Below are 24,219 nucleotides of genomic sequence, written 5' to 3'. Positions count from 1 at the left end.
GAAAAGATTTTTCAACCTGATTAAAGGACCCTTCTTGCCCACAAAACTTCCTATATATTAAAGAAATCAGGAGCAGGCTGTGGACATAGAAATTTCCTCCTACAGCTGTCTCAGATTTCTGCAGCCTTTTCCTTATAGTCTCAAGCATTGCTGAAGGACATCATCTGCATTAGCCCAAAATATTAATTTGGCTTGGCAAAATTAGAGGAAACCTCACTGGCATTAACAGTGGTGAGAGAAACGATCTCTTAACTCCCTCTGTCTTAACAAAAATGCAAAAGTATATCATCTATCTATCATTAATATCCATAAGTGATCTGTGTTATGAAATTCTGTTCAGTCATGTTGTTATGTGTACAAGTGGCAGGGGCAACAAAATGTTGCAGCATATTCTTATTTCCTAACACAGGTATTCCTGCTCAGGGTGCCAGCCAGGCCCTCCTTCATCAAGCCATTCTGCAACTGCTTGCCACCACTCCATGGCTACTGAGCATGTGCAGTCCTCATAGGGTTGACGTGAAGGTTCTTGGAGGGAGGGTTGTCCCAGTGGTGTGAGTATTTTTATTTGTTGCCCCTCTGCAAAATTCAGAGTTCCCACTGAGCATGCTGATTCTACAGGGCTTTTTCTTCAGCCGGAATTCAGTTCTGGCACCTCTCAGGTGGGCGCCATGGCCATTATAAGAGAATGAGGGAGGCATTTGTGGGGAGTTCCAGCATCTCTTTTTCTAGAAAAATAGCACTGCTCTCCCATTTTGGTTACAACTTCGTTGGCACTCAGCACATGAGTTCGCTCTTAGAAGGAGTGACATGAATTTCCAAAAGAAGACATCCAAATGAGGTGCTGCAACAATTCTTTATTTTTTCAAAAAATGTTTACTTTTTCAAATGCTTTTAAAAAAATTGAAGCTGCTGTTTGAAAAAATGTTCTGCTGATTTCATTTTGTTTCCATCCACCAGTTCTTCTTTCAAGGTGCAAAAAAACCCCCACACACAACCCCCCCCCCTTTCATTCTGTCTGGTTTTGGAGGCAAGAGGCTTTGGAAACCAGCAGCGGCTGCAGGAAGTTCTACGGTGAGCAAATTTGATTTGTTGTGAGCGTGGCAGAGCTCTTTCACATCCCCTCACGCCTCCAGTCTGGCTCACTTTCTTGAGGTAACTGAAGTGTTTCTACATGAGCCTCCACAAGCCGAATTAAGAAGCTGCTGAAACTGCACCAGAAAAACAGTTTCATCCCGACGGATCAGCTTTCTTTTCCATGATGACTATGAAGTGAAGCTACATTCCAGGCCATGTACGCAGGTAGCTTTGCAATGCGCTCCCTCTTTCTGATGCTGACGCTGGAGAATACGTGGGCACATGGTAAGATATGGCCGTATCTATCTGAATGCCAGTGAAACGTGTGTGAAACCTTGATTTCTAAATGTTTTCAGGTGGCTAGACATAACTGTTAAGTTCAGGCTACAGCTCAAATTAGGTTAAATAATACAATAATGGGCCTTATTCTCATCCTTTGAATATTTCACACCAGGCTTCAGTCCTAACAGAGAAGCCACTATTAATCTATATTCGAACCCTATATATCTCTATTGGGGCTGAAGTTTCTCTTCTTCACTGAATAATTACAGCCACCCTTCATATGTGAATTGGTGTCTTCCATATAATAATGGGTGCAGTATCAGAGAAGAGCAAGCAGAGCGTTAGCAGGATGGAGACATTATATAATGAAAACAGGCTGAAATGACTAATCCTGTTCATTCCAGTTTAAAAAACAGGAGAATGAGTGGCAATATGACAATACAGTGCAGAGGGCAAATTAATATGGCTGATTGTTGAGGAGATTGGAGGCCTAACAATGCTGGAAGGTTGCAGGTACCCACACTATAAAACTACCCAAGAATAAGAGTTTAGGTCAGAGAGAAAGCTTCTAACAATCAGAGCATAATATTCTGAAATCCTCTCTCTGCAATAAAGTGACTGATAAATGCATCAGTATTTTATTGCTTTTAATCAGTCTGGAACTCAAGGTAAAGAAGCAAAACAACTAATGTTTTACAGGAAATGATTTGACTGTGGCAGCCATTGTACCATGCAGAGGAGAGACAAATGTTTGGAAACATCTCGTAGATACCTTCACCTTACCTCCATATGTTTTTATGGCCACTGTGAGCAGACAAATGGGAGCTTGTCTTTCCTGGAACATTACTTATTTATTTTAAACATTTTACAGAGCACTTTATCTTCAATGAATAATAAAACGTTAGAACATGTGAAATGGCTCTCTATCACCAAAGGCTGTTCTGTGGTGTAGGTGGGTATAGTGTTGGACTAGGATCAGGGAGACCCAGGTTCAAATCCCCCCACTGGTGTTGCCCGCTGGGTGTCAGTGATCATGGGAGAGCCAGTCACTATCTCTCAGCCTAACCCTACATGAAAGCGTCATTGCGATGGGAAAATGGAGACAGGGAAAATCATCTATGCTGCCTTGAGCAACTTGGAGGAAAGGTAGGACACAAATACAGCAAATAAATAAAGTAATGCCAGGTTGATTAACACTTTCTTTTGTATTCAGCAGTGCATATTCAAGTATGAAACTACACGTTAAACCAGCAAATGTGTGTTTCTCAAAGTACCAAAGAGAAGTGTGCCCTAGTTCTTCAGTTCCCAAGATTTAAAAGAAATGTTTTTGCATCATTCTCTCTCTCTCTGTGTGTGTGTGTGTGTGTGTGTGCACATGCTTGCGTGCCTTTCAAATTTGCAAGTGGTCTCATACCATATCATCCACAACTGAAGGATTTGGACTGCTGGATGTTGAAGAGTCTTTCTGAATTTTAGGAAACCAGTGGCACTCACCTTCGGGCAGCAATCGACCTCGTCACGAATTTTGTGTTTTGGAGGCTAAGTCTGTTGATGGCTACCAGCCATGATGGCTGTGTTCTGCCTTCAAGGTCAGAGACAGCAATTCCACCATTTGCTGGAAACCATAGGAGGGGAGAGTGCTTGGGTCTTGATTGTAGATTCTTCTATTCAGATGTGGGGAGGGGAACAAGACTTACATGAGGATATTGTTGTGGCTTTTAAAACGCCTGAACTTCGTAAATCAGATCAAGTGATTGAACCGCACCGTGTCATTCCATTTATGCTTACTTGACCCAGGCAACCAAACAGCACTCTTTTCTACCACTTTTTGTGGCAAACTGGCTGCAGCCTGCTACATCTGCTTTCCTCCTAAAACCACAGATTTACATAAGCCCCACACAAGTCCTTGTTCTCAAATTTCAGCCACACACCTAGTTCCATTTCCACCTTCTGTAGCTGAAGTTGCCTTGTGGTCACTGGTCAGAAGGGGGTAGGTGAATCAGTTTCCTCATTTTTCCAATCTGAAATTTAGCATACTGCATTAGTTCATGATATGTTTTTTTTTTTAAGTCGCCATATAAATCCATCAGCATTTTAGTGCAAATTTCTCATAATATACCCACTTTTGCCTGTGCCTAATGTACACATTTCTGCAAAGTAAATGTCCCTGAATAGAACATGTTTCCTTGTGTTATTTTCACTGATGTATACATTCTTATGCACACTTTGCCCTGGTACAGTGGTACCTCGGGTTAAGTACTTAATTCGTTCCGGAGGTCCGTACTTAACCTGAAACTGTTCTTAACCTGAATCACCACTTTAGCTAATGGGGCCTGCTGCTGCTGCTGCCGCGCCGCCGGAGCACGATTTCTGTTCTCATCCTGAAGCAAAGTTCTTAACCTGAAGTACTATTTCTGGGTTAGCGGAATCTGTAACCTGAAGCGTATGTAACCCGAGGTACCACTCTATATGCAATTTTGCTCACATTATTTGACTGGAGAACTGTGCTGCAAAATTTGGAGAAATTTGAATTTAGGATGTTGGCTGTGTTTCAGTTTGCATGCTGTGCAAATTAGGTAGGTTCACCTTTAAATGCAAACGGAATCAAATCCCCTCCCCCATGCCTACTGCCCCATTGACCACAGTAGGCATTGAAGAAGGGCTACCATTGGTAAGGGCGCTGAAGCTGCTGGGTTTGAAGGGTGCAGGAAGTGTCCTGGTAGGCTGTGAATTCCTGGGGTTGATGGAAGTTAGCTGCACCAGCCCAAAACTTTCAACATGATTTTGAAATATATACGATAGATGATAGATGATAGATAGATAGATAGATAGATAGATAGATAGATAGATAGATGATAGAACCCCGCCCATCTGGCAGGGTTTCCCCAGCCACTCTGGGTGGCTCCCAACAGAATATTTAAAACACTATAAAACATCAAACATGAAAAACTTCCCTAAACAGGGCTGCCTTCAGATGTCTTCTAATAGTCAGATAGTTGTTTATTTCCTTGACATCTGATGGGAGGGCTTTCCACAGGGCGGGCGTCACTACCTAGAATGCCCTCTGTCTGGTTCCCTGTAATGTCACTTCTCGCAATCAGGGAACCTCCAGAAGGCCCTCGGAGCTGGACCTCAGTGTCCAGGAAGAATAATAGGGCTTAGCAAGAAGTAACTGTTTGACCACCCAGACTTCTGATAACAGACTTCTGATGCCAAGGTCCAGGTTTCTGAAATACCACATTCCCTGATACAAACCTGTCCAGGCTCTGAACTCTCTTGGTCCCACCACCCACATGGACAGGGCCTTCATGGTGTCTGCTCCCAGACTTTGGAACTCCCTCCTTAAAGAAGTTAGATTGGCTGTGTCATTGCTGACCTCCTGCTGGCAGGTGAAGACTTGTTCCAACAGGCCTTTGGGAACTGACTGTTCTTTTTTTTAGGAAAGGGGTGTTGTTGGGATGTGTAGTTATTGTTTATGTTTTTAATGGTTCTTTTTATAGCATTTTGATTCTGTTAGTGTTTAATTACCTTTTAAATAATTGTCTTTTCTTTGTTTTTAAGCTTGTTCTGGTTTATCTGTAAGCCGCCATGAGTTCCAGTCTGGGGTAAAGGGATAGAAATAAATATACTAAAAACAATAATAATAATAATTTATAAATATCTTGGCTGTGATTAAACCAATAACAGATGACTGATGTCAATATTTTATGTCATATTAGCTTGCCAATCAGCTCTTCTCATCTAAAGCATTGCCTGTAGAAAGGTATTGCATGGATGGGAAAACCAACAAGACGCCAATGAAATGATTATTGCTAACAATGCAAAAATATCTGAGGTGTGTCAGGCGTAATTTCCACCCCACATTTTTCTTCCAGGGAATGAAAACTGCACTATTTCTGTCCGAAGGGGAACCAACTACACGATAAATGCTGGTGTTTCATTCAGTATAAAGTGCCCAGTGATGGATTGCCAAGAGAATCTTACGATAAATTGGTACAGGAACAGTGAAATTCTGCCTCAAGGACAAAGACACAATATTTTTTGGAAAGGCCATGATTTTGTTTTGGAATTTTTGCCTATTTCTAAGAATGACAGTGGACGCTATCAGTGTCAAGCTACTATGGGGGAAAGCATACTCCCAGGTCATGAAATACAAGTCATTGTACAAGGTAAGCATCATAAGCAATTCCAAGAATGAGGGCCTTTTTCCAATTCATTGTTTTCAGCAACAAGCCTATGGGCAATTCAGTCAGCCTCCTGGTCAGTTGCCTGGTGCTTATAGCCCTGCAGTCATTTGTTTATGTTCTTGCTCTGCTCAAGAAATGCACATCAACACAATCAAGGTTTCAACTGTACATTGATTTTATTTCCTCTTCTCTAAGCACCTCTGGGATGCTGCAGGTTAACCCTTTCCTCTTATCTGTGTGCAGCACTCTTTAGTACAGTATAGAAAGCCAACTGTCAAAAGGCCCAGCCATGTTGCACGCTCTGCCTCTCTTACAATGCTGGATCTACAAATTTTGCAATAGGCAACAATGGTCTGCACTGCTGCCCCGCTTCTCCATCTCAGCATGTTTAGCCCAGTGGCAGCAGTTGAGAAGGATGAAGAGAGTGATTTGAAATTGGAGATTGAAAGGATCAGTAGCAGGTGAGCTCTCCAAGGAATAAGGGAGGCTTGGAAATCCAGCTGAGCTTCAAAGCAGTTGGGGGGGGTACTTGAAAATTGATCCTTTCAACATGGTTTCCTGAGCCTCCCTGAATCCATCTTTTCAAGTTCTGGTTCAGGTGGAGCCTGAATGGAGGGCATGGGAGGCTTAGAAAGGCCACCCCACACTGATACTTTGAATTTCTCTTCCCCTTTGGAGCAAGGCAAAGTTGGATAGGGGCACATACACAGGGACATGCTCAGGAGAAAGCCTGTAATTTGCCACCACTCCAAAACTGCCACAAGGGCATCTGCCCCCTTCTGCGCAAACTCCCACAATCCAGCACTTCTCTCTTGGTCATAGAATCATAGAACAGTAGAGCTGGAACAGACAACAAGCTGAACTCTTCTGATGACACTGTGAGCCCGGGGAGGCAGCATAATCTATAGTGAAGTGTGTGACTGCTATTAGAAAAGGGACTTGTTTCCAACTGAGTTATACTCGGAGTAAACCCACTGAAATGAATAGACCTAAGTTTGCCATGTGCATTAAACTGCTTCTAATGATGTGTATTAAATTGTTGCAACCTGCCGTGGGACTTAGTTATGAAGGGTGCATCATCATCACCTCAAGGACCGCCTCTCCCCATATGAAGCGATTCAGACCCTGTGATCATCATCTGATGCCCTTCTTCATGTACCTTCTATGTGAGAGTTCCAGAGGGCAGCAACACAAGAACGTGCCTTTTCTGTGGTGGCTCCTTGTTTGTGGAATGCTCTCCTCAAGAAGGCTCACCTGGCGCCTTCATTACATATCTTTAGGCGCCAGGGGAAAACGTTTCTCTATAAAGCAGGCCTTTGGCTGATTAACATTCTATGTCCTTTAAAACGTGTTTGGGAGAGGGGGGGGGTTATTGTTTTGCTTTTGTTTTAGTATGTATTTTCTGTTTTTCTTTTTATGTTGTGATCTTCAGGTGATGGGAAGTATACAAATTTAATAAATAATAGCAGTATACATAAATGTTTTACTTGTAAGATGTCTTGAAGGCCGTGCATGGAGAAAGGTATATCCAGTGCTTTTTTTCTTAAAAAACGTTTAGGGGTAGATTCACAAAATGTTTAGGGCTATGCGTCCCCCTGCATCCCCCCAGAAAAAAGCACTGGGTATATCTCCCAGAATTCTTTTTTGGGGGGAAGTCCTGTTTGATTAAAGTGGTATCATAGTGATTTAAATATATGGTGTGAACGTTGGCTAAGAGTTGCTCATTTGTTCCATGCTTTGCGGTATTTCAGTTTTCCAAATCTTGATGGGGTTCATTGCAGAAAACAGTTAAACCCAAGTGCTGCAGTTACAAAATGTTCATCACACATCAAAGACATCACGGCTCCCTTATTTGCAAACAATGTGTAGAGCGGTAGCCTTATCAGTCATCTCACAAAAAATAGGCTGTCTAGTAGTGCAAAGAAATGAAACCTGTACAGAGTGCCAAACAGCCCATGTTGTAACATCTAAATGTCTCAAATTGGTATTTGGACTTTCTGTGTATGTAAATTCATCAAGAGGGTCACATTGCCCAGAACTTACATTTGAGCTTAAGAAATGGCCTGTATAAAATTGAAATGCTGAAACCTTTACAAAATAAAAATCCCACAAGAGGCTGAAATACAAAACAAGCACACCTAAGGCTGTGCAACTCTTACTATAGTGCATGGGTAGGCAAACTAAGGCCCGGGGGCCAGATCCGGACCAATCACCTTCTAAATCGGCCTGTGGACGGTCCAGGAATCAGCATGTTTTTACATGAGTAGAATGTGTCCTTTTATTTAAAATGCATCTCTGGGTTATTTGTTGGGCATTTTTTTTCTTCCTTCAAAATATAGTCCGGCCCCTGCACAAGGTCTGAGGGACAGTGGACAGGCCTCCTGCTGAAAAAGTTTGCTGACCCCTGCTATAGCTGATCTCAAATTGACTTACCTTAGTTTCAGTTCTCTAAGGGTTGAGCTAAATGTGACTTTTGACACACATAGTTGGGATACAGTACTTCTCTCTTTAAAAAACACACAAAAACCTAAAAATAGTCATAAGCCCCATCCCAACAACATCTGCATCAAAACTGAAGAAAGGGCTAGGGTTAGGGTTTATCCAACTTCTCCCCCATGATGTTTTCCTACTGAAAATTATCTCTCTCTCAAACTGTTAATTCACCCCAATGTTGCTATCTGATGCAAAGAGCAATTTCAGGGAGGCAATGGAAGGATGGCACAGGTAATGCCATCGTGTGGCACATGAGGAGAGGTCAATACTCTCCTACCCTGCCAGTTTTCCGGCCAGAATTAACACCTGCTCCCTCACCCCAGCCTCATGACTGCTGTTAGTTTGTTTTATGAAAGAAAGAAAAAAGAATCTCAAGCAAAGGTTTCACAGATAAGTTTAATATCAGGTTTACTTTGAGGCTGAGTTTCAAGTCTCTACTTGTACTGTATAAAACTTCTTCCCTCCATGCACCCAATCATAGAACACTTGGATGGGTGTGGGGGGGGGTGTCACATGATCCTCCTCCCAAGTACTGAAAGTGAATGGGGGCTGAGTGGGCTAGCCCACCCCCTGCTGCTGTTGTGCCCAGTGGAAATGAGCCAGTGTGGTATACTGATTAAGAGCAGTGGACTCATAATCTGGTGAACCGGGTTCGCGTCTCCGCTCCTCCACATGCAGCTGCTGGGTGACCTTGGGCTAGTCACACTTCTCTGAAGTCTCTCAGCCTCACTCACCTCACAGAGTGTTTGTTGTGGGGGAGGAAAGGAAAGGAGAATGTTAGCCGTTAAAGCGGGATATCAGATCTAAACTCTTCTTCTTCTTCCTGTCATCCATCCTTTTGAAGTGTGTCTCTGAGAAAGAGAGAACCCTGACTAGGTCATGGCTCCCCTCCTCACGGAGTTCTACACATGTACTGTATATTGGTCTGCTTGTAGAGGCTCTTCTGCCATGCTCCAAACACAGAGATGGTGTGTCGGCGGCTACCCAGCATGCAGTTCCATGACACACCCATCCTTTCAACTGGGGCTCAGGGCAACTAGGGCTCTAATAGGTTGAAGGAGCTATTTTGGTAATGAAAACAGTATGGGGCGAAAGCGTGAAATGTTTCCCCCTCCAGGGATCCTCCTCCTTGCTGAGTTCAACAATAGCTACATTGAGACTGAGGAGGAAGATGATGGGCTGTGCCACCCCGGAGTGAATGTTAGTAAGAAGGCAGGCAGGCATGAACTGGAGGAGAGCAAACTCAGATTATTGGAGCAGTGCCTCATTTGCCCTTATTTGCCTCATTTCAGCATCTTCTGCCCTCCTCTACAAAAACACTGATGAATTCTGGATCCTCCTGCCTACCCTGTAGTTTGACCCTCATTATAGCCTCTCTGGCTTTCTAGGTTGCATTAAGAACATTTAGAGATCATAATGTATTGTCAATGACCCTTGTGAAACCATTCTGGATCAAGCAGATTACTTCTGTTAGGAAGCATGCTATTTTTATTTTTATTGACTTTTGAATGCTCTTTCTCTTTCTGAGAATGCTTACTTTTAAACAGTGTTTAACTTTTACCATATTGGTTATTTCACCCCTGTTAAGTTAACTGATGGTAAATTCTGCTTTGGTAGGGGGCTGAGGGGAGATTTTAACTGCTCAGCTCATTGTATTTGCTTTATGATTAATAATTGCATTGCTATATTGAAATATAACATTATGTTGCTTTGGCATTAGGACAATAGCAAATGTAAATAGTAATTATAGCAACAACAACAATAATAATAACAGATCACAATAAAATAACAGAATCTGAAAATGCTACTGCAGAAGATAATGAAGCAGCTGGAAAGGACATGAAGCTGATTATTTATTTCCTGTCATTCCTGGGACCACTGTGCCTCTTCATTTTGAGCTGCTTGGGCCTGCTGTGCTGCATAAGGAAGCATCAAGGTGAATTCGCTCAAGATCTCTCTAGTTTCCCCCTCTTTTCCCTGGGCTGTCTCACTTCTGCTACTCAAATATCTTTCCATTTCTCATATTACCAGGGCTGAACCTACCCACAGGCAGAGTGAGGCAGTTGAGTTTGAGTGTTACAGAACTGCAGCAAATGGCTACTTCTAAATTTATTATGATCATATTTTATTCTTGGGGCGAGGTGTTTGTGGGGGGTTTCTGCCTTATGGGTCAAAATAAGTTGACCAATCTCGGGAACCACTATGTGCCTTGACCGGGGTGGGGGGAAGTGGCGCCACCCCCATTTCTGTTCTACCTGAGGATAAATAAATAAAAAGTGTCTTGGGACCGCTTCCGTGACTATCTTCCAAAACTCATAGTCTTGGATAAAAGCTACTTATTTTAAATACTTATTGCCTGACTTTCATTATAACAGCATAGCAGTTTTGGCCTATCCATAAAATTTGGTAAGGATTTCCTTGATCCCCTTTTTATGAGACAGGGCATTTTCACAAGCTGCGTTCTTGTTTTTGTACAATGAATGTGACGAACTATCCAAATGTTGTTCCATCAATAGTTTTTCTTTTCCTTTCCAGTGAACAGCAATAAGGGCCCATCAATCTCGCAAAGTGAAATGAATGTGGTAGGTTTCTTGACTGATGAGCCTGGTATTGAATTTCCAAGTATGGTACTTAAATGCCCATAAGCCCCTTTCAGGCATTCCGTCCCTGTGTACAGTAATCACGTGAGCTGAGGCCATGGAGAAGTGTGTGCTAGCTTTCCCCTACCTCCCTAATCATCACCCACCTCCCTCCATGAGTTGCAGGGTGACTGTGTCAAGCCTCCTGGACCCATGGAAAATCTTGGTTCTAAAATGCACGGAGAGCCCCACAAGTACAGGAAGGCTCCCTGATTCACATGGATACCACTATGAGGTGAGAATAATGACAAGGGGTGAAGCTAGGGTGCTCATCCGTACAATCCCCATGGGTCAAACCATTGGTCCATTGAGCTCAGTATTGTCTGCACTGAGTGGCAATAGCTCTCCAGGATTTTGGGCAGGATTCTTCCCAAGTCCTACCTGGAGATGTCAAGAATTGAAGCTGGAATCTTCTATGGGCAAAGCAGATGTTCTACCATGGAGCTACAGCTCGAATTCCTGGAGAGGGCTAACGTGTTATGTTCCAACCCCTTCAAGATACATATAAAAACCTTCACCTCATGGACTTTGCCACTTAAAGGAAGCAATTTTCATTCACGAACACAGGAAGAAAGCTCAGCCTTCAACTTAAGTGGCGTTTAGTTGTGTTTTAAATGCTAGCCATCAGTGACATTGCACCTTACTGAACTACACGGACAAATTCTGCCTCCCAAGTTGCTAATAACCTTAACCAGATAGTGTGAAACAACAGAGGGAAGAAGGGAGGGAGAAATATGGGCAAATGTTCTTAGTTTTGTGCAAAGCTGGGTTTTTTGCTCCAAAGTTCAGCTTTTTCTAGACTCAGAAGAGGTCCAAATGAGGCATCATGACTTTAGCCTTTGCATGGCTGATCTTTCTTTTGGCAGCACAGACTCCCAATTCGAGTTTTCCTGCCATTGCATTGGGAATGGGACTATGTTTGGGACAAAGGACTAACACTCCTCTTCTACATGCAATCCCAATCTAGTTCACCCTGATCACTACCACACTATTTTTAAAAAAATCAACCATTTGATTTTTTAGCAAGTACTGAAGACATGAATAGTGCCACATCTCATTTGTGTCTAACGTCACATCAAAACAATACATAATCTGATGAGTGTCAACTGCACTTCTTTTAATCCAGGTGCATTCAATGTTATCCTGGGTATTAAAATTTAAAATGGCTTCTCCAACCTGCTACCCTGCTAATGTTGTTGGACTCCAACTCCCATCAGCCCCAGCAGACATGGCCAATGCTCAGGGATGATGGGAGTTGCAGCCCAACAAGGTCTAGAGGGTCAGGGATGGAGGAAACCTGTGATTTTTATGAAGGCTTGAAAAGCGACATCTTCCCTGATGTTTGAACTGTCCACGTCTGACATGGTTGTCGTCTTTGCTAGCTAGATATGTGATTAGGATACTGCACTCTTTCATGAATCTATTGTACTCTTGTTTCCCCCACAGCTTAATAGCAATGCAGATGCCCATTGCAGCAATGCCTCCAATACGATACCTGCACTTCATCAAGCTGCTGAGCCTTATGTGCTGCAATTTCCAGATGATGATCCCATCTACGGCAATCAATGCAATTGCTGGAATGCCACCAGGGCACCACCCAAGCCTACTTGTGATGAATGTGTCTCCAATACCCAGCAACTCTTACCTCAAAAGAAGGAAGCCCTTATTTATGCAACACTGAGCTATGGGGAACCTGTTCAGAGACATCAGCATTCTGCTGAGACGGAATTTACAGAATATGCTGCCATTGGACTGAATCACTAAATGTGGACAACCGCTCATTGTTTAGCATCATATAGCTTCTTCCACTGTGACTCTGCAAGCTTTCTCATCAGCTTCACTCTGATAATTGCTTAGTGCATGGGTATCGCACCATCTATTTCCACTAGGAGCATGTGTTCATTCATTGATGCTATTTATTATTCTGGGGTTGTTAAAATGACTCTCATGCTGATGTTATCTATTCTGTTTTCATAAGCTGCTCTGCAAGTCCTAGTTTCCAGAAACCTTGATCTAATCAAACCACATTACAGTTGGTTGCATAAGCAGCCTAGCTGTTTATTACTAAATCCCTTCAGCAAAGAGAGACAAATCCTGTAAGCAAATCCCCATCACTACCTAGCTTTCCATAGAATTGGATGGTGAAAGCTTAGGAATACTACAACAAAAGGAAAAGAAAAAATATTCTGAGAAACTGTCAACTTTTGTTTGCACTTCCAGTTTACTAAAAGACTGCAGGAGATAAGGGGCCCATCCAGACTTGCATTTCCCCTGCTGCTTTCCGCCACTAAAACCCAATCTTTACCACTGAATCAAAGCAATAAGGTTTTCTCTGGATTGATGTTTGTTCTGAATTAGCGCTAAAGAGCAGGTTTTCCAGGGGAAAGTGGCAGAACAAAGACAAAACTGCTTGGACTCATGCCAGGAGAAGCTTTCTAGGCATGGGATAGGCAGAAGTGTGGACATGCCCTCTCAGACCACTTCAAAATAGTTGCTATTTTCAGGTGGAATTCAACCACATGCCAACAAATTCAGGTTAAAATGCAGTTAAAATGATTTAGAGCTTTTGCATAACAAACTCCCTTCCCGCAAAGACTGGGCTTTTTGCAATAAGGAAAGTGACAGGGAAATGCACTGGAAAGTGTCCTTTGACATAACATCATCAAACTTCCTTGCAAATGAGAATAAATGCTCATTCAATAGCCGGTGTCATCTAATCTCCCTGCCAACAAGTTGGGACGAATGCCCAATAATCTGGTCATCTGGAATTGTGCTCAGTGAGTAGAATGAATGTATACATTTTCTACTGACTGAAAGCCAAATTAGCAGAACTTTAATCATGTATTTCATTGATCTCATCCTCAACTAGTGATATCCCAAGTCAGAATATTAAGCAAAAGAATTTTGAGGCTAAATGAACCAATTACTGTATAGATTATAGTAATTATCTCCACTAGGAATGAACTGGAAAAGAACTAGATGTGTACAATAAATTATGGTTGATAGATAAATGATTGCTGCTCACTGTCACTGCAGATGCTGAAATGGCTGCCAGCATAGTCCACAAACTGGCTTAAAAGGTGGTGGGGTGAGCAAATTCATGGAGGTTAGGGCTATCAAATGTTCACAGTGGCTATATGTGTTCCTTTCACACTCAGAGTTCATAAGTCTTTGAATACAAGCTGCTGAGGAACAAAAGCAGGATAGCACTCATATATCAAGCTTGTAGACCTCTCCAGAGACATGTTATTGGCCACTGTGGCAAACTAGGATTCTAGACTTGGCCTTTGATCTGAACCAGCAGGAACCTTCTTATCTTCTCTTTGTTTATTTAATAATGGCATCTCATGCCTGTTTGATCCAATGTCCATGTAGGGTGGCCGTATGAAGGAGATGGCAGGGCTCCTGCAGCTTTAACAGTTTGTGTAGAAAAGGGAATTGCAGTAGGCTTCACTTTCCAAGAGGAGTCCTCTGTGCTTCTTCATTCAGCCAGCCAATGTCCAACGCAACCTATCTCTATAAAGCCCAAGGAAGGAAGCAACCATCAATAATAAGAAAGCTGAATGAGATAAAATCAAGAAGTGGGATCATAAAACCAGCAGCAAAAGTCAAGCAGGGGAAAATAAAAGGGTGCTTAGCAGGAGCACAAAGGGGGGCAGTATTGGTGACTCTGGGAAGGACATTTCCCTTGAAAAGGTCCAGTACCCAGTTGCCACCTGCCTAATCTCTGGCAGATTACTGAAGCAGAAGGATGCCAGTACCTGAATCTCTGCTTTGACATACTGTCAATAGTGGGATGAAAAAGGAAAACTCAAGAAATCATTTCAGAACACTTTCAGCTAAAAGTGCCCACAGTGTCTCTCAGGAAGTAGAAGAACCCAAGGATTGAAAGTATTGGTTTAATGAACACGTTGCTCCCCTTTTGATATGAAAGACACAATATGTGAGAAAAACAGGAAGCGCTTTAGCATCTTGCCACCAAGCACACTGACTGCAGAGGAAAGAGTGCTGTGTATAGATAAGAGTGGGTTCATGACGTTGATGAAAGGATGTGAAAGTGCATGCAGCTCAGATAAGATATAATTTTGGGTGGAAAAAAATGAAAAATGATAAGGCAATGTATGATTGTGATGGTGGCTTCCTCTTGGGGGAAGAATATATATATATATATGCCATTCATCATATTCACCATTCATATTCAGTGATGTCTAAAAGGTCAGCCATGCCCCACCAGTTAGTCACTGGCTGTCAACATTGGAACTTGGAGTCACCTCAAAGGCATAGGTGCTAAGAGGTGCATGTGAACCGGACTTCAGGGCAATGGATGAGTTGACAGGTAAACATCAGATAGAATGACAAAATATCAGTGAGTCCCCTTTAAAAACAACACAGTGATGGTTATCGTGCTTTACCAATCCAAAATTGAAGGTCTGGGGTAGATTAAGAATAATGACTGACTGAAGTTTTGCATTTGATTTAAAAAAAACCCAATTATCCAACTGTACTCATTTTTTTAAAAGCAATTTAAGTTCTTAATGAGGCTTGGCATGAGAAACCAATTGTAGATATTAAGGAAGGAGGAAAAAAAATACCAAACACCTCCGCAATCCACACACCATGATGAGAATCTCTTTGAAGTCCGAGCTCATACACCAGAGACTGTACAATTCTGCAGGGGGTTTTTTCCCCCAGCTTCTTCAATCCAGACCATGTCTGTTTGTTTTTCAAATCTATTTATTTTCCCAAACAGATATTCCCGGCTACAGGAGTGGCATCATAGAGTGCCAGCCGTGACCGTGCTCTTTGTGACCCAGTGTGCTGCCGGCTGCACTTTAATGCATGCCGGCAATCTCGGACAATCTGTGGGTCTTCAAGACAGTCCTCTCATACCCTGGGGGTCCGGTCTTGTGGGAGTCAGCCATTTCCCACCGCCGGAAACAGGGAGCTCCATATCTATGCTTAAGAAGACAACAGTTGGTTAGATTTGGCGATTCCGGTCCAACTTTTTAAATGATGCTTCATGGCTGCCAGTAGGTCATAAACTGTTGCTTCCAAATGTTAAGTGCGTAGGATTGAGCTAAATATTTATTTATTTACCCATTTACAGATTAATTGCATTTCTGTATCTTTCTCCAAGCAGATCAGGAGGTAGGTTCAGTTGAGGGATAAGGACTGACCCCAGGTCACCCACTGAGCTCATGGTTTCCTAGCTGTGTAGCCTTGCTCTCTGGTGTTGACACAAAGCCATGTACAGATGTAGACTCTTAGAAGTCCTCCGTGCAAGGGCAGATTCTGATTGGCCCAGCATCCCCTGTACATGAAGGAGCTGTACACAGAACATCGGCATGTCAGTAAGCAGCCTTCAGAAAGCTCCTAAATGCACAGTCTATGTGGGATGTGGGCAATGCATGTTAATAATTGGGGAAGGGCTTGCAGTGCAACCCACCCATGAATTTTTGCAACACATGAGGGTGTTTGAATGAACTCCCCTGTAGACACCATGTTATGTACTGAAGTTCTCACCCTGGGCCAGCAGGGGGATACTGTAGATAGTTATGCAAAAGAAAGATCGAAAGTGACATTCAGTGATTGGATAGTTTGTATGCAAATGAAGGAGCGAAAGTGACCTTCAGTGATTGGATAGTTTTAGAAAGTTGCTACAGTTACGATGTTCTGGAGCTCTATATAAGCAGGCTGACTGAGCTCTTCAGTTCGGTTCTGTTCTGCCTCTGAATAAACAAGAGCTGTTTGAAGAATCGCTGTGTCGTCTGATATGTTCGACCACAACTTAACACACCACACCTTTCTTGTTCTTTCTTCACAAACTTAACTGTAGGTGTATTATTTCAATTCATGATTTATGTGCCACAGGTGAGGCATAAGCCCCGCCCCACCCCCACAAGCCCAAGTGTTGTAATAATGATTTTAGATGCTTTTTAAGGAGCTTGGAATCTTGCCTGGATTTGGTTTAGAACATCTACATTTTCTGTTTTCGTTGTATTTTTCATTCTAGTTTCGTATTTTGTTTTGCTTTTAATTTATTGATGAATTGTTACTTCTTGAGATTGAAAAAAACAAGATATATATTTATGTATGTGAACATGAATTGCTTATTTTTAATTGCCCCCCCCCCCCCAAATGATGACTCATTACCACTTAGGATTAAAGAGTGGGATGGAGATGTAGGTATTAAATGCATGGAATTTTACTCAGTTCATCTAAATTTGCATGTGTGCATAGAGTTGTAGTCTATTAATTAAATTTGCGGCCATCAGAGTGTGGGTCAAGACAATATTTCTGGAGCATTGAAAATGATTCTTTGTTTTGAAATGTTGATGCATGCATGTGGTGTTGCAAGCCAAATCATTTTAGAAGAGGAATTCCTTGTGTGTGTCAAGAAAGGGTGAGTGCCTCTTTTAATGACTGAGCTTCCAATCTGTCCTTTTTATAGGCACTTGTATTTTAAAAATGTACATATCTGCTATTCAGTTAATCAGAGGCACCTGCATATTTCATTAAAAAAATTCCCTTGAATCTGGCAAATTAAACAATGATTGAAGTCCTGAAAGAAACAAATTCCTTTAACACAGCTTTTTTTTGGGGGGGGGGGGATTGAACTTGTTGAGGTTTCTTTAGGATTTTACCCCAGGAAATAATCTGCCACAGGAGCCGGATTAAACCGACCAGCGTGCCAGATTAGGCCCCCGAAACAGACTTTGGACATGCCTGCTATAACATTTATTGATAGAAAGATGATAGATAGATGCGCACACTTTGCTTAGTTGACCTAATCAATATTTTCTACAGAGATTAGCTTTCAGAATCTTCTTGAGTTAAAAAAAAAAAAAGGACACACAAACTGTGGTATCATCTGAAACCAAAAGGTGGCTTGAATGAATCTTTGCAAACCACCTGTGAGTAAGCAGGCTTATTGTTATAGACGATTTCACCCCCAAGGAACATATTACTGGTGTTTTGGTGGTGCTTTTGAAGCAGAGAATTGTTATCTTGATGATGGTGGTGAAGGTTTTCATGTGTGGCTGTTGTCTCCTTTCCTTCTTGTACGCTGCTAGTAGCATTACTTAGCAGCGGTAGCCATGGAATAGTTAAGGAAAAATCTTGCCGGTTTCTGAAAATTCCACTGTTTTGCCTTTAGGACCAGCCTGAAGTATTAGCAATGCACCCAACATTTGTTAGGTGGGGAATCCCCAGATAAATACAGTTTTCCACTGCAACATAAGGTGATTAAATTAGGTTCTTTAATGAAAAATCTGGGGGGGGGGGGGTTGGGCGAGGGAGACTGCCCCAAAAGTTATTTTTTGGGGTGGGACAGTGGCAGGCTACCAGAAGCAGCTCCCCCCATTTCATTTAAAACATTGGTTTGCTAGCACTGCAGCAAAAATATAGTGTTCGTGACAGCAGAGTCCACACCATCAGCTTCTCCCCACCCCACCCTGGAATTACATTATGTTGTGAAATAGTACTTTCCAATAGAGCATGTGGGGAGGGGGGGGGAGTAGCGAACACCAGGAGTGGCTGCCAATTAGGGATGCAAGGAGGCATCGTTTTCCATTCTGTGCATTTGCTGCAGGCAGTGCTCCTTTCGTACTACTGCAGTTTGTATGCTGCAAAAAACAAACAAACGCAACCCTACTTTATTGGTCTTGCTATCTGTGGTGGTGAAACTGCATAATTTATGTAACATACATACAGGTGGCAAACATTTTGTGCAGGGGTTCCGTTCCTGGGCAGTGTGTGCATAAGACTTACTTTTCTCCCCACTGAAATTCAATTTATTTTATATAAATAATTTTTATTAGTTTTTACACATATTTTCCAGCATAACATCCTTTTAAACATCATTTCAAAACTTTTGGCTATCACAGTCTGAGTCTTCCTTCAACCTCGACTGATGGTTTTCTAAAGTCTTTCTAATTATGCATTTTGTTACTATAGTTATTGCTATAAACTCAGATTTCCACTACAACTATTCTTAATTCTCTTCACAATAATTTATAAATTACTCCTTACAAAACTTCTTTTAACCCTACAAGCAATGTCAGTTGAATTGTCCCTGCTGAAATTCATTTTGTTAGCTTTGGCCCAGTTCTTCAATCCATTCAGGTCATCTTGAATCCCGATTCTGGCTTCTGCAGCATGAGCTACCCCTCCCAATTTGGGGCCATCTACAAATTTCAAGTTTTTCACCGTGCAAAATCATTTGCTTCTTGGAGGTGTTGTTAATACTGGGGACCACTAGATGGCTGTAGATTAGGCAGTAGCACTGATCTGGTTAGAAGAAATCTATGACAAACGTATTTTTTTAAGAAAAACACCCAGAAAAGAGACACTGTTCAATTCACCAACCACCCTGTTCCTCTATGTGTGTTGCTATGTGTGTTCCTCTATGTGTGTTTAGCATGTCAGTTGTTGCTCCATTTCAGCTGATTGCCTACCCTGCTCTCAGCTTTTGAGATGCTACCAATTGCCCATAATTACTAGATCTACTTTCTGAAGCACATATTAAGAGAACCAGAAGGCAGAATCCTGCACACATTGCCACTTTATTTTTATTGCATTAATATTTCTTTGTATTACGCTTAATAACTTCCAAGGACTTCAGTGTGACCTACATGGTCCTCCCCTCCTCTTAGCCACATACCATATTAGCCTGAATATAAGCCTCACTTTCCCCCCAAAATTCCTACCGTGAAAAGTTAAAGTGCAGCTTATATTCTCAACCTTACAGTATGCAGCCAGGAGCGCTGGGCAAACAGCGCCAGGAGTGTGGCAAATCAGCACCCGCCCCGTGCGTAGTCCCCCATCCTCTCTCCCAAGACCAGAAAGGGAGAGAGCAAGGAAGGGGAAAGGCCACCGGCAACGCAGTGTGGCTCCCCCCCCCCCCCCGCCCAGGATACAGCCAGGAGCAGCAAGGAATGGAGTGGCATATATTTCGGCATTTTTTCTTTTTTTCTCCCCCCCCCTCCAATTTTAAAGGTGGGGCTTATATTCGGGCCAATACGGTAATAACCTTGCAAGGTATGTTAGATGGAGGTTCAAATGCCCCCCTCCATACTCTGAAGCAATGCCTGAGGTGGGACCACATGGGTCTTTCACCGCCTTCAGTACCAATCTGTGCAGGGGTCATGCCACCACACTCATGTACAGCCTTACAAAATCATAAAATTGGAAGGAACCCTGGGAGTTATTTAGTGCAACCCCCTGCAATGCAGGAATCTTGCCCACAGCCATCCCTCGGTGGTCTCGAACCACCAACCTTCTGGTTAACAGCCAGACGCACTGATCCATTACACTACAGCATTTGAAGGGAGACTCTATGTCTGTACTTACGGCTCCAGGTGAGAGGGCATTCCCTGCTGGAGAATTGAAGCACTAGTCACTGTCTTCACTGCTATTCCTCCATTTTAATCTCACCCCAGACCAATGCAGAGGTCCTTGGTTGGACAGGAGAAGTGAGAGGTGGCAGTAGATGTGGTTGTTGGCTTGATAATGTGGCATTTTGTGGAAGTTTGCGTGAAGTGCATCAGGGTGGGAACCTTTTCAGCCAATGTTCCTCATCTCCTCTAGCCAATGTTCCAGGGGCCACATCAATGGCAGGTGAGGCCAGAGGCAAAAGGGCTGATAAACAAATGTGAATTTTACCCTCATGCAGTGGACAAGTTTCTACTCACTCACAAACCCTTCTTTGTCTTCCATCCAGACATGGAGGGAGCATTACCCGAATTCACAGACATATTCCAGCCAGCCGAAAACACTGAAGGAGGGTGCAAAGGAGGGTGAGGGATGTGGCTCAGGATGGTGTGTGCCTTGAGAATAATCTAGAAGGCCATTTAGAGAGGCCTGAGGTTCTCTGTCTGTGGTCTACATCCAGCCCTGCCTGGTAATCAAATGTGGTTGCTAACAGAGGAACCAAAGAAGGTGGTTGGATTTGGTTACTGTTCTTCCAGTCAGGGAATCCATAATAGCAGAGAGAAGAGCACCCAGTGTCATAGAAGTGGAAAAGTTTTGCCTCAGCTGCAAGTGTCCTCAAATAAAGGTACATACTCAGGAGCACTATTAGGTAAGGGGCCAAACCCACCCAAGAAGGATGGGCATGATGCTGCTAGAGCATAGCTGGAGAACCTGTGGCCCTCCAGATGTTGGTGGACTCCAAGTCCCACCAACTCCAACCAGGAAGGGCCATTGATCAGGAAAGTTGGGAGCTGTAGTCTAGCAACATCTGGAGGGCCAAAAGTTCCCCAGTCCCATGTTGGAGCTGGACAAAATGTTTCCCTCTTCTAAACTAGCTATTATGTGTTCACAATTAGATTTGAGGCAATAAGGGTCTGTTTGTTTGTTCAATGGACTTGCTGAATCTATATTTCCCACATTCATTGCCAACATAATCCAAAAAGCTCTCAATATTTCCATGACAGATAACCAAAAAAAGTTCAACCAAGCAGATAAAAAATAAAAATACAAAGCTAAAATCCCCAGAGATTTTAACTTTATAAGGACCTGCACTTTTAATGCCCAGCCCCACACAATTACTCATCAGCGTTTCCTTTGACACTTATCAAATATTTTCCACATTTAAAAGCAATAATGAACTTAGAAATCCAAGAAGGTTTTCCCCCCAGAAAAGCCAATGAGAGCTTGCTTTATATTGAACTTGAATGTGTTGTTAATAAATTTAACAATACCTAATAGATTCTCACAGTTTTATTCTTCATACTTCCACACAGGCAAAGCACACACAAATGCATACTTCTTCTTCTTTGGTGATCACTTGTAGCCGAGTAAGATTGTTTTCCAAAACATGGTTTTAGCAGTGACAGTGTAAGGAGGCCAATTCTGGATCCACACATCCTTCCACAGTGGGGACATAGGTTTCTGGGCAGGAGTTGATCACGGTGAGGGTTTGCCAAGCATGCCTTCCTCTTAGCATGTTACTCCCTTTTGTCCTGAGTTCGAGCGTCTTCAAAGCCCACAACACCTTTGGTATTTCTGTGAGTTAGGCCACAATCCTCATCTGGGAGTAATCCCCACTGAACTTAATGGGCATGCCTTCTGAATAGACATGTACAGGATTGTATTGTGGAGTGTGCAAAACAACTGTTTAAAAAGTCAGCCATGAAAAGACAGCTGTAACTTTAAACTGCTGTGCACAAACTGGAGGGCATCCTTCTGAAATCTGATATATTGATTCATTCCATTGCTGGAAGGGGGAGGATTTTTCCCATGACTTTCTAGCCTTCTAAAAATGGAAATGGCAATGCTTGCGAAGATAAATCCAAAAGATTGGAAACACCCGTTTTAGGGTTTTGAAAATAACTCTTCTATTACCGATTTATAGTTTGATCTCCTAATTCGAAATAATAAGCCCATTGTTATTTTTCTCAAATCCATGCCCTATGCAGACTTATTTAGTTGGAGCAAGTCTTATCAACTTTAGTGGTAATTGCTTTTGAATAAACATGTGAAGGAGTGAGCTACATAGCAACTTCTGAAAAGGAGCCAAAACGAGAGCAAATCTCCCATGAACTTTCACAGCTGGAGTCACTGTGAAAAACTTTGGGGAAAACTCTGCATTCTCAGTTGGAAGAAAGCAATCTAGAGGGTGTAAACTTGAAGTACATGTGGGAACAAAAGGTTTATTAAGAGTGTTGGTGTTTCATTGTTAAAGTTTGTGCAACCAGTGGATGACCTCACAAAAGAGGCACAACAGTTATGTCAAAAGGGTAGCATTTAAGAACAATTTTTAATAGGTGTAAACAGTGATTTTTCTGGGGAGATGCAGGGGGATGCATACCCCTAAACATTTTGTGAATCTAACAGGAGAAGAAACTGAAAAATTATTTTAAAAAATAGTTTCTTCTCTAGCACAGTGAATCGTCAGTTCCACTGCTACCCCCGATGTCCATTTACTGTATTTAGTCTTCCTGATTTGAGCTATAAAATGGTGATTTTCTTGAGTTAAAATGAGAGTACACATGCATTTTTTAAGCAAAAAAAGCACTGGGTGTAAATAAATAGGGAAGAAGCAATTCTGTGATGCAGTTGTTCTTTGTGCTATGACAGAACTGTCTGTGTGACAGGAGAATGAATGAATGAATGAATGAATGAATGAATAATATAAATCCAAGGCTTACATGAGCCCAAAGGACCATCTACATGGCTCCCTAGTTATCTAGAATCTTTGGATAGCATTCAGTGTAGAGCCAAGTTAAAGTCTCTTAGTGGTACACTTGTTCTGCTGGCAAAAGGTTTTGTTATTAGAAACTTCTGTTTGGGAATGTGGCCCAGGAAGGACAAGTGGGAAACTGCAATAGTGTAGAGTTTTACTGCTCAGGATTCCAAACAACCAACCATGCTCTCTTCCTGAGCAGTCCATTTTCCTCCCCCTCCAACAAGTGTCAGTCAGCTAGCATTGTGTGTTTGTTGAGCACACTCAGTGTTCGCTGGGCCATTCCACCCCTTAGTGATTTACCCCTGAATATTTATTTTTAGTGCCCCTAAGTCTGCTGATACCCACTTGTTGTGAGTAGTTTGTGGTGTTTCAGATAATGAATTCACCATGATTGTGATCATCCACCTGTGGAAAGCCTAAACTACTACCCTATTGCTAAACCAGACATAGTTAGCAAAACAGAAAGTTGCTGAAAGATTTAGAGGGGGCTGGGAGTGTTGTAGTCATAAGGACAAGATTCTCTTACAAAATGGATATTTCAAACTGAGTAAGTCTCTACTGTTCCCAGTATATGGTTACACAGCTAGTATTCTGGGATAGTGGTCACCGCCTATTTTTGAAAACACAAAGGCTGGATGTTAACCAGACCTAGCTTGCTACTATTTTGTGACATTTTGGTTGGTCCTCCTAGTAAAGGTATTGTGCAACTGCTGGTGACGATATTATCCAGTGAGTGACAGCCACATCAAAACATTAGTAATGTTTTAGTGCATATGGACAGTTCTTGCAGAATGTCAACGGTGCCAACAGCCTGATGAGCCAACACCTCCCAGAATCCTCTGCGACATGCTGGGCTCCTAGGCCTAGAGCAGGTGGGTGAGTGGCAGGTTGCCCTGTGTTTGAAAAGTTCATCACCAGACCTCTGAAACTGCAAGCGTGCAAATCTAGGTGCAAAATATTTATCCGTCTGCGATGAATCATTTACGCTCCTTGTCAAAGTCACCCATCTAATTTGCAAATAATTATCTTCAGATCTAGGCAAGGAAATGGAAAGTTGATTTCAGCAAAGTTCTCAGCTTTCTGCCTTCATCATATTGATTCATTTAGCAGCATAGCTGAAGTAAGTGGTTGGAAAAAGACTACCAGCTGACTGCTTTAGTAGTTGTGCTGAGTTTTGTCATTCTTAATCTGACTAGCTGAACATCCTAACACTGCAATGGGGCACGTACAGTCTCAAAACAGTTTTGAAAACAAATGTGGCAGGGAGGTTGCAGTGCTTTAGCACAGATTTCTCCATATAATATCCCACCTCTCTACAAAACTTTGAGGTGGCTTACATAATTAGAAATTATGT

At 42.4% G+C, this 24,219-nt stretch overlaps 1 protein-coding gene across 1 annotated transcript; it reads left to right on the top strand.

The window, feature by feature from the left end:
- Positions 1–570: 570 nt before the first annotated feature.
- BTLA (B and T lymphocyte associated) lies at positions 571–13,686 on the top strand. Its single transcript, XM_077927222.1, has 5 exons — positions 571–1,359; positions 5,232–5,525; positions 9,829–9,972; positions 10,572–10,618; positions 12,122–13,686. The coding sequence occupies exons 1-5, from the start codon at positions 1,290–1,292 to the stop codon at positions 12,437–12,439; spliced, it is 873 nt and encodes a 290-aa protein (XP_077783348.1). The 5' UTR covers positions 571–1,289; the 3' UTR covers positions 12,440–13,686.
- The last annotated feature ends 10,533 nt before the right edge of the window (positions 13,687–24,219 follow it).

Source organism: Podarcis muralis, chromosome 4 (genome assembly GCF_964188315.1).
Source record: "Podarcis muralis chromosome 4, rPodMur119.hap1.1, whole genome shotgun sequence".
In the NCBI taxonomy this organism is placed as follows: domain Eukaryota; kingdom Metazoa; phylum Chordata; class Lepidosauria; order Squamata; family Lacertidae; genus Podarcis; species Podarcis muralis.
Note: the sequence above shows the minus strand (reverse complement) of the source record. Positions and strands in the feature narration are given on the sequence as shown.